General features: G+C 43.8%; 1 protein-coding gene across 3 annotated transcripts; it reads right to left on the bottom strand.

Moving 5' to 3' along the window:
• Positions 1–741: 741 nt before the first annotated feature.
• Positions 742–10,633, bottom strand: SPRY1 (sprouty RTK signaling antagonist 1). 3 transcript variants are annotated; one of them, XM_060778963.2, is made up of 3 exons: positions 10,457–10,633; positions 8,717–9,373; positions 742–2,922 (listed from the first exon to the last, which is right to left on the bottom strand). In XM_060778963.2, exon 3 carries the CDS (start codon positions 2,865–2,867, stop codon positions 1,905–1,907), a length of 963 nt encoding a protein of 320 aa, XP_060634946.1. In that variant the 5' UTR covers positions 2,868–2,922; positions 8,717–9,373; positions 10,457–10,633; the 3' UTR covers positions 742–1,904. The 3 variants fall into 3 exon arrangements, with proteins under 3 accessions (XP_060634946.1, XP_060634947.1, XP_060634948.1); XM_060778964.2 differs by having other exon boundaries at positions 8,717–9,370; XM_060778965.2 differs by lacking the exons at positions 8,717–9,373; positions 10,457–10,633 and adding an exon at positions 3,992–4,343.
• Positions 10,634–14,784: the final 4,151 nt, after the last annotated feature.

The following is a 14,784-nucleotide window of genomic DNA, read 5'->3' as shown; positions in this document are numbered from 1 at the left end:
ATTAAAATTGGGGGGGGGGGTCACTAATTAAGCCCCACTCTATTTAAAAAAATTAGATTTAGTTATCTCCATAAGTCTTTCATAAGCTTTCAGGACTTTTGCCATTTTCAGGTGTATAGTTGCACTCCTGAGGACGAAAAATGTTAATAAAAATTCATGTGTAAGTAGTTCATGTCAAAGGAAAAAAAGCTATGGCTCCACAAATGTAGGCTGTGGCCCACACATTGTTCCCCTCTGGGACTGAGCAACACTACATGAATACTATGAAATATTGGGTTGTTGTGTGTTTTCTGGGCTGTATGTTCCAGAAGCATTCTCTCTTGATGTTTCACCTGCATCTATGGCAGGCATCCTGAGGTTGTGAGGATGCCTGCCATAGATGCAGGCGAAACGTCAGGAGATAACGCTTCAGAAAAATGGCCATACAGCCCGGAAAACACATAACAACCCAGTGATTCTGGCCATGAAAGCCTTCGACAATACTATGAAATATCATAGAGAAAATGTTTTTCAAGAGGGGTGATTAAATAAAACTAAAATGCTAGCAGTGGTTTCACAGTAATGAAAAACGACAGTGAAATAAAAGAAGCAAGACCTTGACAGTGCAATCCTTCATGTGGTCTACTCAGAAATTAGTCTGACTAAGCACAACCAAGCATATTATTCCTGAGTAAATGAGCATAGGACTGCAGCCTTACTACTAACAATTTATTGTTATATTAACAAATAAAGAACTCAAGAGACATTTTCATTAATTATTATATTTTCTGCATTATAGTTTAACATAGGTACTTTCTTTGTGTCACCCTTATTTTCGTTAAGTATTGATATTTTGTTATATTCAAACAGGAGTACATTTTTGGAACAGTCTTTTTGTAATAAATATCATAAAATAATAAAGATTCACATAATAAATATTCTTTACAATAAAAAAGTTTTAACAAACCTTTGTCTTAAAAATAGTCTTGAATCCAACTTTATGTTTTTACATAAAATATACAAAAAAGCACCACAATTTGTGGCTAAGGCAATAAAAACAGAGAGGATTAAAGTTACTGAGCACAGGGATGAAGTTAAATGGCATTAAACCACAGAAATAACAGAAGTGTTAAGAGATCCAAGAATGTTTATACAACTGTATGATACCTAAAGATTATTAGTCAGATGTTCTGAAACCAACAACTTTAGCATTAAAAGAACAGTTTACATAACTGAAATCGTAAGGCCTTATACATATCTGAAGGTTATAGGAACGGTTCAAGATAGCTGTAGCCATAACATCTCCAATGCACAATTGGTTGGGAGTGATTTCACAAGCAAATTGGGGTTTTATAACGTGGAAATGTGAAGATATTTTAAAGAATTTTGTAAGGTGGGTGCAAAATGCTTGGTGGCTATAATTTGAAAAGACAGCAAGCAACAGGTTTGCTAAATTCCAACCCATATATAATAAATGCTTTCCTCTTTATGTGAAAGGGCAGGAATGTGGACATTTAAAAAATGCAATGGTAGGAAAGATTACAAATAATTGCTCTGAAGCCATTATGAATTGTTCAAAAAATAGAATTGCAGAGAACAAAACAAAACACATCTTTGGGAAATTGTGGAGAAAAAGACTTGAGTAAAACACAGCATTCTCATTATTTTTTATGAAGGGGATTACTCACAAACCTGAGATGACTTGCCAAGATACAAAATTAGATGCAAGTATGAGGGCCGCACTTACCAAAGACCACAGAAATACCCAGATGTGATTTTGCTGAAAGAAGTTGTGAAATGAAAAGAACATGTGCATGAAAGTAAGAGAGAGAAAAGAATGGAAAATGGAGGAGAGGGCATGAAAACAGAAAAGCCAGCCACAACCTGAAAGACAGTCCGAGGAACTGAACATTTTCCTCCATAAATCAGGAAAGTTTGCCTTGACCTCTAGAAGGGCAACTTTCCAGCTTACAATAAACTGTGTTGGAGTTCTTGCATCGGCAACCTGGACGGTTGATCCGGTCATAACACCCTCGGCACAATTTGAGGCATCCTTTTGCTGGTGGATAGCAAAGCAGGCAAGGCAAAAGCAACGACATGGCTCCCATGCATAAGTACCTACTCCAGCAATGTGACTGGGAACAAGAGCAAGGATTATCCGCAGCAGAGTCCCCTTCATCATCATTGGAACAGTGGTAGAAGATGCCTTTGACCAGGCACATACAGGTGCTGTATTCCACCATGCTTTCGGCCGAGCACAAGCACTGCCTGTTGCAGGCCAAGCAGGAAGGCAAGGCCCGGGGTGCCGTGCACTCTCCACATTTGCACTTCCCACACTGTTCACAGATAAACTTGTGCTGCGTGGAGTCCTCTTTTAAGGGACTCTTCAGGTCATCCACAATCAGAGTCGACGGCTTGGGTTGTGTCCAGATTGGCCTTTCAGATCTGTGACCAGGAACAGGTCGAGACTGGGGAGACCTCAGCAGCAAGCCCTGCTCTGAAGATGCACTGCTGTTGCTGCCTGAACTCGCGGCACTCCCAGTACTTGTGGACCTGCTCAACACAGGTGCTCTTGAGCCATGTTGTTGCAGTACATGTCCTGGGTAGCTGGGCCTGTGTTCATAATTATTATTCACATTAATCGGTATGATTTCATGAGTCCTTTCGTGTTTTTCTTGCCTGGGGGCTGCCCGCGGAGCAGACTTTTTCACCACGGAAGGGCCTTCAGTGTATTCATTGTTGCCCCTGATAGTCTTGATTTGATCCAGTGACAAGATGGCCGCGGGCTGAACATCTCTCTCACAGTCTGCTCTTTGACGGCTATCCAAAGAGGGCTGCTGAAGGACAACTAGTGAACTGCCACTGCCATGTTGACCTTGGGACTCCATCGATAGCGATCTCTAGATCTGGCATTCACCAGGAACCTGGCATGCATCTGAAGTCCTAAAAGAAACAAAAAAAAGTTGAAAAGAGGAGTTAAATCACAGGAAATGGAAAAGAAAACAAACAAATGTTTTATGGCAAGCCACAAATTGCCTCAACTGCCTAATAACGTCCCAGAGATACATAGATAGAATTACACTCATTCCAAGTACCAGGACATAGGTAAATCTAGATGAAAGTGTAAACAAAGGACACTGAAAGCTACCATGCAATTCTTAAAAGCACAATTTTGAATGCCTGCAAGTGTTATATGACATAATTACTTCCAGTGTCTGAAAATAAAATTATAAGATTATGCCCACACAACAAAGCCCTATGTTATTTGGTCAAGGCATCTCCATGTTACTTTATCTAGCCACTAATAAGCAATAAATTATCACATAAAAGAACACATATTGAGCTTGGGGTGAAAAAGGCAGAATTACATTCAAACCATTAAGGATCTATGGATTCTTAAGGCAAGCATTTTACCTGTCAAAACTACATTCTAATGTCAAACCATCTTCTAAACATGAATTCCAAGCAGGTCCATTTTACCTATGATGCCTGAAGCTGATTAGCAACAGAGAAAGTATGTGAAGAATTATTTCTGGGTAAATATATCACTTCAAAATGAACTAACTAGCCTGCTCATTACAGCAAGGCACCAGATGTAAACAACATCCTGTTACACAATAGGTTTCCAAATGTTCTTGGACCAAAAGGCAGGGTGTGAGAGGAGGAGGTGCAGGCCCCAAAGGTTGTCGGGGAGGAGAGAGAGGAATTTAGCAGATGTTTGTGAATGTATGTGCACAAACAAATGAGGAGCCAGAAAGTAACAGATATACTGTCACAACAAGTGGCAAGAGGGGCCCGTGGTAAATAGGGCTCTAAATAGTTGCTTTCATATTAATCCAGAAAGAAAGAAAAACATCTCAGACCCATGTCTACCGTCTTTTCGAACAAATCTGGAGAATGTAGTTTGAACAAAGCTACCCTTATTAATGTTTCAGCAAGTGCTTTAAAAAGTAACAAACATGGATTGCTTCAAATACATTTAAATAAAGTAGAATTCTCAATTTTTCCTTACGTGAACTGGTGCAAAGGAGACCAGGATAATATTACCATCGCTGTTAATTTCCATATAAAACATTGCCAAAGTGTTCACAGTGTCTTACACATATCACATCAGGAAGCAAAACTACTATGGTGATTTCCATATTAAGCAGAATGGAGTGAAGCTAAGAGAGTCACCAAGTTAGGTACTTGAGGAGAAATGTGCACTAATTATTTCCTTAGCCTCTATACTACAACAGTTCATTTCATATTTAGATTTTGTTTTTATACCTTTAAGCAAACAGCACCCTTGAAGAAACACAATGAACACTTAAGTAAAGGAAAAGGTTTCCCCTTGACATTAAGTCCAGTGTCAAGCTCTGGGGGGTGGGGCTCATCCCCACTTCTAAGCCAAAGAGCCGGCATTGTCCATAGATACCTCCATGGTCATATGGCCAGCATGACTGCATGGAGTGCCGCTACTATCCCACAAAAGCGTTACCTATTGATCTACTCACATTTGCATGTTTTCGAACTGCTAGGTTGGCAGAAGCTGGGGCTAACACCAGGAGCTCACCCTGCTCCCCAGATTCAAACTGCCAACCTTTCGGTCAGCAAGTTCAGCAGGTCAGTGGTTTAACCCGCTGCGTCACCAGGATCACTTAGTTGAGCTCAAAGTTTATATATAAATAGCAACATTACTTTTGCAATGTTATTACAAAAATGAAACAACCGATCAACCATTTGACTTCCAACAACAAATGACGCAAAACAAACTTCAGCCGCAGAGAGCAAAAAAGCCGACATCTCCATCTTTTTCTCTTTTCTCTCCCGTGATTCGTTTCAGTAAAATATCAGAACTCACAGTGCAATTGTAAAGAAAATATTTTCCTCCCTCCACTTCCTTTTTAAAAAGGCTTAGAGAAGAAGGAAGCCAAAGTTCAGATTCCTCCCCAGCCACATGGCACCTGCTCAAGATGTAGGCTTTCAGATAAAGAGAGCTGCTCAGTCAAGTTGCACCTTATCTACCTCATACATGAGTTTTCCTTCCCACAGGCCTTGAGCAGGAATGCTACTTGGAACAACACAGAAAGGATTTCAACGGCAAAGCTGTGAAAAAGGGAAATAATTTCCCAATGAATTTTCTGTTCCTATCAGCAGATGGATGCTAAAATCAAAAGAAACAACCAGAAAGTTCTGTATACACAGTTAAGTAAAATATTTGTAAGAACTAAATTAACGGCATGACTCTAGCAATAAGTATTCTGAAGTAAGTAAGTCTCAATCTGGGTTGTTGTGAGTTTTCTGGGCTGTATAGCCATGTTCCAGAAGCATTCCCTCCTGATGTTTCACCTGCAATGTGAAGTATATATAAACCCAATTTTCCTGGTTTCCAACAGACCTCACAACCTCTGAGAATGTCTGCCATAGATGCAGACAAAATGTTAGGAGAGAATGCTTTGAGAACATGGCCATACAGTCTGGAAAAATCAGAACAACCCAGTGATTCCGGCCATGAAAGTCTGCAACAATCCAAACCTCAATCTGCTCAAGGACCATTGTTTTAAAATTGGGGGGAAAATAATACCAAAACCCAGAATTTTTGAAAAAATGTAATTACAACATTTTCACTAAAGGGTTTGCTCTTAACACATTAGTGTTTAAAAGGTGTTCAATACAAATACTAACAACTTCTTTGGATTTGTTCTCTCAACTGCCTCTGAAAAGCAGACTTTCTGTCTGTAAGAGGAAAAACTGTACAAATATATATATTCCTTTCTGAAGAGACTGGAAAGAAACCGAGGAGTCCTGAAGTGGCGAAAGAAGAGGAAGGTGGCAGTGTTGCCCATTCTGCAATCTGAGCTCAAAAGGAGGCCATGAATGCTGAGCTGACGGGAGAGGAAGGAAGAGGAAAAAGTTATGAATGAAAACAAGAGATTTCTCTCCCCCTTTTTGCAGGAGGAGGGGAAAAGGCTGAGGTTACCATTACCTCAGGGGGGCGGACTTTGGGAGGCTTAAAGCCGCCACTGCCCTCCTCCTCTCTACCTTTCAAGGCCAATATGAACGATGGGCCAGTGCTAGTTGGAGCATGCAGGGATTTCCACACACCCCTTGCTTCCTTCCTCCCTTCCTTCCTTCCCCTGTCGGGTGCGGGAGGGAGGGAGGCGGGGATGAGGCCAAGGGAAGCCTTTTTATCTCTGTCTTACCCACCATTTCCTCCTCCTCGCCTCCACGCCTCTCCACTGACCCGCTCAAATCTCATTCAGGCTCCAAGGGGAAATCCCTCCAGAGCTGACTCCATGTAATTAAACACAGGCACGCACACACGCCATTAAAAACAGAAGACGGCGGCAAAGAAGAAAATGAGCTTTCAGGGAGTTTCATTAAACTACCAACTTCAGTTGAACAAAGCAAGGACACATCGAACTTGGGGGGGAAAGGCTTCCAAAGAGATCTGGGATATTTGTACTAGTCACCTGTTCCTAGTCCATTTTACACACACCAGACCACTGTACTAATCCTGCACACAGGCACAAGTCTCAAACACTGAGAAAGCCACATTTCTCCCACCAACTGGTGGAAAGAACCGTTCTCTTGGTACTTCTTCACGCTAGAAAATGAATCCACTTTAAATCTGGTTTCTGCCTCCTGCAGAATTCTGTGGTTTGTAATTTTGTGGGGCTGTTAAAGGCTCTTCCTGAAACAACAAATCCCAGAATTCTGCAGGAGGCAGAAACCGTATTTTAAGTGGATTCATTCTCTAGTGTAATGAGGTCCTCTTGCATATGAGCTATTATGGACTATTTATGGCTTGAGACTGCACCATAGAATGAATGCAATTTGACACTACTTTAAGTGCTCTGGCTCCATGCTTTGGAATCCTGGGGTTCACAGTCTAGCAAGGCCTCTTCAGCAGAGTTTGTGAAACTACAACTCCTATGACTCCATAGTATTGAGCCACGGTGGTTAAAGGGGTGTCAAACTGAATTCTACAGTGTATTCTGGATTCTACAGGTCCATTCATGGTGGACCACTTAATGCATGAGAATGAATCCCAAATCAGCCTGTGAGCCTTCTGTAGCAATGTTGTGAATACCAATGCAAATAGTAAACTCTGTGACACAAAGCCATTTTGAAGTCAAATATACTTTCTAGCCAGTGGAGTTGCAATAGCCAAGCTACAGAAATGCTTACAATGTGATTATTCTACCCGCAGAAATAACTTTTACAGTTACCATCATCATCACTCCAATCACAACAGAATCAAGCCACAAACTGGACACATATTTGAGTATTGACCACAATCAATACTCAACCCCAACATTTTCACAGAAAGTTCCCCCAAACTCCGTACATGTGAATCAACATGTTGCCTGAGTAGGGGGAAAAAAATAAAAACCCATGCACACATACAGAGGGTGCATCTACACTGTAGAATTAATGCATTTTGAAACCACTTTGACTACCACAGCTCAATGCTATGGAATCATGAGAGACGCAGTTTGGTGAGACGCCAGTCCTCTTTGCAGAGAAGGCCAAAGATCTTGAAAAACTATGCCTTGCATGATTTTAAGCTGTAGGAGCATAAGCAGCTGAGAGGGGAAAGGAAGGGGCCTGAGGCTGTTAGGAATTCTAGGAGTTGAAGTCCAAAACATCTGGAAGGCTGAAGTTTGCCCATGCCTGGTGTAGATGCACTCGGGAAGAGGAATCAAAGCATAATTGCAGCAATTTGCTGAAGCACATGGCGGGAAAGGTACTCCAAACCCCTCTCCAAATCCCCAGCCTTCCACTGAGTCAAAGCAAGCAAGGGTGCATCTACACTGTTGAACAGATGTACTTTTAACTGCCATGCCCCAAAGCTATGGAATCCGGAGAGCTGTAGTTTGGTGATGCTCGCATCCTCTTTGTCTTGTAAAACTACAACTCACAGGATGCCACAGTGTTAACAAATAAGAAAATACACAAAAAAGTATAGAAACAAAACTTCCAATTCTGGAATATACTAAAACTATCAAATATTAGAAGAATTAGGCAGTTTAAGTGGTGTCAAAGTGCATTCATTCTACAGTGTAGCTACACCCAAGGAGAGGGCTCAAAGCAGGAATGGCAGCCTTGGGAGAAAGTGCCTCTCTGAAGCAGTCAAGCAACCAAGAGTGTGTCTACACTGAGACAAGGCAGTTCAAGTGGTGCCAAACTATACTGCATAAATTCTACAAGGTGCACCCAAGACAAGATGCACCCAGGACCTTTCCACAGAGCCCTATATCCCAGAATATCAAGACAGAAAATCCCACAATATCTGCTTTGAACTGGGTAATCGGAGTCCACACTGCCATATATTCTTGACTATGTTATTGCTGTGCGTTTCGACGCTTGTTTTATATTTTGTATTGTTTTAAATTGCTGTTGATGCACTCTAATGTGCTATGTTTTAACTCTGTTATCTGGGCTTGGCCCTATGTAACCCACCCCAGGTTCCTTCAAGGAGATGGAGGCAGGGTATAAAAATACAGTAGTAGTAGTAGTAGTAGTAGTAGTAGTAGTTATTCTTATTATTCTTATTATAAAGCAGTTCAAAGCAGATAATGTGTGATTTTATTCAGCTGTGTGGAAGAGGCCCCAGACTCGGTCGGAAACCCAAAGTCATCCCCGGGAAGCCCCTAAAGCCAAAGAAGCTGCCTAAGGGCACCTGTTCGCTCATAGGTGCCAAGCCAGGCCCCTAGAGTCCATCTTGCAAGCTCTGCTGAGGCTCACTTACTTTTCGCAATGGCAACTCCGTGTGAAAGCAACCCCTAAGTTAGATCCATGGGGAGCCAGCCGGAGAGGTCGGCCTTGCCTTAAAATGCCGCAGGGCTCATTGAGAGAAGATTCCCTTTGCCAATCCTTGCTGCTGGGTTGCCAAGGGCGTCTTCTTCTTCTGGAGCAGAAAGCAATCCTGTTGCGCCCCAAAAGCCCTCTCTTTCCCAAGGGCAAACATTCAAGGAAAGAAGGCGATTGAGTTGCCTCTAGCCCTCCCTTGTTCAAGAAGAGAGGCGGCGTCCATGCGCTTCAGATCCAAGGGGGTGAAAAAGGAAGCCTTCTTTGGCTACCAGGTGGAAAAGCAAAAGGAGAGCTGGATTGAGCTTGCAAAGTGCTCTCTGGCTCAAACTCCTCCGGCATCCACACCAATGGGAGACTGTAAACAACAGCCAGGGGAGGAAGGAAAAGGGGGGCTTCTTGTGGAAAGCTGCTTGGTCTCCTTTCTCTCTTGGTCTCCTTTCTCTCTCTCTCTTTCTGCACTTCCCTTCCTTCTTTTTTGCTTTCCTTCCAAGGCGCGTGGGGCGCCTCGCTTCCTCGACTTTCCAAGCTCCTTTTTCTTGCTTCACCGCATGGTCCCTTCGAGCTGGAGCCAGACAAAGTGCCCAAGCGATGCCTGCTGGAAGTTGAAGGGGGGAGGGAGAAGAAAGAGATCAGTAAAGAGAGCAATGGACAGGTAGAAGTCACCCTTCCATACAAAAAATATATATCCAATGACTTTGTGGCAAAGCTGCCATGTGCTTTGGAGAGGGGGACGGCTTGCTTGACAGCCTTGTGGCACCCATTGGGGATTTTGGATGGGCACCCAATGGGGATTTTGGATAGGCACCCAATGGGGATTTTGGATGGGCACCCAATGGGGATTTTGGATGGGCACCCAATGGGGATTTTGGATGGGCACCCAATGGGGATTTTGGATAGGCACCCAATGGGGATTTTGGACAGGCACCCATTTTGATTTTGGATATCTGTTCTGGAAAAGGGGGGAAACCCAGACGGTGCAAACTCTGAGCAAGGCAGAAACAGAGAGATAGCACAGACATATCACTTGGGGAGGGGGAGGTCCCAGTTAGAGCAGTGGGGGCAAAGAAAGGTCCCAGTTCGAGCACATATGAGCAAACTTGGGCCTTCCAGGTGTGTTGGACTCCAACTCCCACCATTCCTAACAGCCTCAGGCCCTTTCCTTTTCCCCCTCAGCCGCTTAAGCCTGAGGCTGTTAGGAATGGTAGGAGTTGGAGTCCAACACACCTGGAAGGCCCAAGTTTGCACACACCTACTTTAGAGCCTTGTAGTAGGGAAGGTTGAGCAAGAAGTTCCCCAAGTTTAGCCTCATTTCTGGGTTTCCCCAAGGAAACATTGAGACTTCTTTGGACCTCCCCAATTTTGAGACTTCTTAAGACCCTCTCCTGGAAGCATTCAAGCCAGAAGCTCCCAATCTTGAGCCCTGTACTGGGTGGGTTCCCTAAAGCAACCCTCCCAACCTCTTAGGCTTTGTTTAGACCTAGGCTTGGAGACTGCAGAAAGGTGAAGGTCCCCGCCAAGCGCCCCCCAATCCGAACAATAAGGCTGCTGCTCCTGCTGCTGCTGCTGCTGCGTGGAGTCTCTTTCGGGAAAGGCTCCGCCTTGGCTGCACGCTGCAAGGCTTTGGGGCTCGGCAGCCTGGGCTCGGGCAGCACCTGAGCTCCTTCCCCGAGCGGATTACCGATTGCAAAGGTGTTTCCTCCCCGAGGCGCATCCACAGCAAGCTAAATCCAAGGCGGAGAGGCACCGAGGGCAGGTCCGGTGGCGGCGATCAAGCCTTGCGAGCGGCGCTGTCCTTTTGCGTGGCTCTGTTCAGAATGAGCTCAACTCGGCACGGGAACCTTTCAGCGCCGAGCCCCCCTTTCGCCCCCTTGGTCCCGCCCCCAATGATGTCAATCTGTCACTCAGGAGGGCGGCCCGGAAAACCCGGCCTGGACTCTCCCTTGCCCGCCTCCTTCCAGTGCACACAAGAAGCGCGCGCTTCCTCGCGCTCATTCATGCCAAGGTTTGCTTACCATTCATCAGGATTTCTTCATCGCACCAGAGAAGAAGGAGAAGGAGGAGGAGGAGGAGAGAAGTAGAAGGAGAAGAAGGAAAAGAATTGGACACAATATCAAGATTTCTTCATCTCACAAGAAGAAGGAGGAGGAGGAGATAAGAAGAGAAGGAGAAGGAGAAGAAGAGGACACAATATCAGGATTTCTTCATCTCACCAGAAGAGAAGGAGGAGGAGGAGAGAAGGAGGAGGAGAAGAAGAAGAGGAAGAAGAAGAAGAAGAAGAAAAGAAGAACTGGACACAATATCAAGATTTCTTCATCTCACCAGAAGAAGGAGGAGGTGAAGAGAAGGAGGAGAAGAAGAAGAGGACACAATATCAGGATTTCTTCATCTCACCAGGAGAAGGAGGAGGAGGTGACAAGAAGAAGAGAAGAGGAAGGAGAAGGAGAAGGAGAAGAATTATTTGGCACAATATCAGGATTTCTTCATCTCACTAGAAGGAGGAGGAGGAGGAGGAGAGAAAAAGAGAAGGAGAGTAGTAGTAGTAGTAGTAGTAGTAGTAGTAGTAGTAGTGGACACAATATCAGGATGTCTTCATCTCACCAGAAGGAGGAGGAGGAGAAGAGGAGGAGGAGGAGGAGGAGGAGGAGAAGAAGAAGAATTGGACATAATATCAGGATTTCTTCATCTCACCAGAAGAAGGAGGAGGATGAGGAGAGAAGAAGAGGAGGAGAAGAAGGAAAAGAATTGGACACAATATCAGGATTTCTTCATCTCACCAGAAGAAGGAGGAGAAGATAAGAAGAGAAGGAGAAGAAGAGGACACAATATCAGGATTTCTTCATCTCACCAGAAGAAGGAGGAGGAGGTGACAAGAAAAAGAGAAGAGGAAGGAGAAGAATTATTGGGTACAATATCAGGATTTCTTCATCTCACCAGAAGAAGGAGGAGGAGGAGGAGAGAAGAAGAAGAGGAGGAGGAGGAGGAGGAGGAGGAGGAGGAAGAGAAGGAGGAGGAGGAGGAGGAGGAGGAGGAAGAAGAGGAGGAGGAGGGAAGAAGTAGAAGGAGAAGAAGAAGAAGAATTGGACACAATATCAAGATTTCTTCATCTCACCAGAAGGAGGAGGAGAAGAGAAGAAGAGAAGGAGGAGAAGAAGAGGACACAATATCAGGATTTCTTCATCTCACCAGAAGAATCAGGAGGAGGTGAGAAGAAGAAGAGAAGAGGAAGGGGAAGAATTATTGGGCACAATATCAGGATTTTTTCATCTCACCAGTAGAAAGAGGAGGAGGAGGAGAGAAGAAGAAAAGGAGGAGAAGGAGAAGAAGTAGTATTGGACACAATATCAGGATTTCTTAATCTCACCAGAAGAAGGAGGAGGAAGAGAAGAGAAGAAGAAGAAGAAGAAGAAGAAGAATTGGACACAATATTAGTATTTCTTCATCTCATCAGGAGGAGGAGGAAGGGAAGGAGAGAAGAAGAAGAGAAGAAGAAGAAGAAGAAGAGGAAGAAGAAGAAGAATTGGACACAATATCAGGATTTCTTCATCGCACCATATTGTGTCCAATTCTGGGCACCACAATTGAAGAGAGATATTGACAAGTTGGAATGTGTCCAGAGGAGGGCGACTAAAAAGATGAAGGGTCTGGAGAACAAGCCCTATTAGGAGCGGCTTAAAGAGCTGGGCATGTTTAGCCTGAAGAAGAGAAGGCTGTTGAAAATGTCCACATGCTTATGAATTTCAATGGCTTCTCTGTGTAGTCTGGCATGGTGGTTTTTAGAGTGGTCCAGCATTTCTGTGTTTTCAAGTAATATGTTGTGTCCAGGTTTGTTCTTTCACACTTGTCTCAAATGGACAAGAGTTATTTCTCCCACCCTGGACACTCCATAGATATATAAACCACTCTTGCTGAGTTTCCAACAGACCTCACAACCTCTGAAGATGCTTGCCATAGATGTGAGTGAAACATCAGGAGAGGATGCTTCTGGAACATGGCCATATAGCCTGGAAAACTCACAGCAACCTGGTGTATTCCTTGTTTCGATTATTTAGACACTGAAAGCTTTAAAGTGCCTATCCAAGAGTGACACATGACACCTTGAGGACTCTGATGCCTTCCCTGAGAGGACAATGAGCACTGAAAAAGAGGATGGATATTGTGTCGTCGAAGGATGGATATTTCTCCACTTTCAAAGTGCATGAATGCAGTTTGACACCACTTTAACTGCCATGGCTCAATGTTATGGGACCCGGGAGTTATAGTTTGACGAGGTACCAGCACTCTTTGGTAGAGGTGGCTAAGCACCTTTGCAGAACTGCAACTCCATTAATCCATTTCACACAGAGAGGGAAGTTAAAGTGGTGCCAAACTGCATTAATTCTACAATGTAGATGTACTATCGGTGTTGGGCTGTAACGGGAAGTGTATCCAACAATGCATATTAGTTTTTCTAGAGATTTGTGGTTTTAAAAGGACTGCCAAATAGTACTGCCAAATAGTACTGGTGCCTAATCAATGGGTTTAGATTGACGGTGCAATTGGTTTAACCCCTGTGTCAGCAGGACAGCTGACCGAAAGGTCGGCAGTTCAGATCTGGAGAGTGGGGTGAGCTCCCATCTGTCAGCTCCACCTTCTCATGCAGGGACATGAGAGAGTCCCCTGCGCAACGTCTCTGCAGGCAGCCAATTCTCTCACACCAGAAGTGACTTGCAGTTTCTCAAGTCTCTCCTGATGCACACACACAAAATCAAATTACATTTCCTAGGATTCCCTAGCATTGAGCCAATGCAGTGAAAGTGGGGTCAAACTACATTAATTTTCCAGCATAGATGCATCCTAGGATCAGGTTATCTGGAAAACTGATTTTACACCCACACAATCCTTAGAAAAACTATTCCACAGCCAAAGTGCCGTAAGTGTGAAAACCCTTTGCCTAATTCTCACCTGCCTCTTTTCATATCCAACCCACATAGAGGAGAGAGCCTTTGAAGAGATTCCTAAATATTAAGATAGGTAAATGTGGTGGAAATCGGTTTTCCAGATAACCTGATCCCGATCTGTTCAAGGGATTGCCAGCACTTTCAACTGGAGCCCAAAATGTGAGCCACTGCAGCTGACAAAATAAAGGCATCATATGGTTGCAGTGTCCAGCCAATAATCTTGCCGTCTTATTCTGAATCAACTGGAGCTTCTGGGGCATTCATTTGAAAAGCAAAACCACATGCAATGCATTGTAGTAGTCCAGATGGGATGTTACTTATCCGTAGTAATGTGTAGTCTGATCCTCTGAGTCCTAAATGTATTCAGAAGTCTTTAGTGCAACGTTTCTCTACCTTCCTAATACCGCGACCCCTTAATATAATTCCTCATGTTGTGGTGACCCCCAACAATAAAATTATTTTTGTTGCTACTTCATAACTGTATACTTTGCTACTGTTATGAATCGTAATGTAAATATCTGATATGCAGGATGTATTTTTATTCACTGGACCAAATTTGGCACAAATACCCGAAACGCTCAAATTTGAATACTGGTGGGGTTGGGGGGGGGGATTGATTTTGTCAGTTGTAGTTGCTAGGATTTATAGTTCACCTACAATCAAAAGCATTCTGAACTCCACCAACGATGGAATTGAACCAAACTTGGCACATGGAACTCCCATGACCAACAGAAAATACTGTGGACTCAAACAATGATGGATCTGGACTAAACTTGACAGGAATACTAAATATGCCCTAATGTGAACATTGGTGAAGTTTGGGGAAAATAGGCCTTGACATTTGGGAGTTGTAGTTGCTGGGATTTATGATTCACTTACAATCAAAATGCATTCTGAACCCCAGCAATGATAGAATTGGGCCATACTTGGTACTTGGAACTCCCCCTGACCAACAGAAAATACTGGAAGGATTTGGTGGGCATTGACCTTGAGTTCTGGAGTTGTAGTTCACCTACATCCAGGGAGAACTGTGGACTCAAACAATGATGGATCTGGACCAAGCTTGGCA

This window comes from Anolis sagrei, chromosome 5, assembly GCF_037176765.1.
Source record: "Anolis sagrei isolate rAnoSag1 chromosome 5, rAnoSag1.mat, whole genome shotgun sequence".
NCBI lineage: Eukaryota > Metazoa > Chordata > Lepidosauria > Squamata > Dactyloidae > Anolis > Anolis sagrei.
This window is presented reverse-complemented; position numbering and strand designations above follow the sequence as displayed.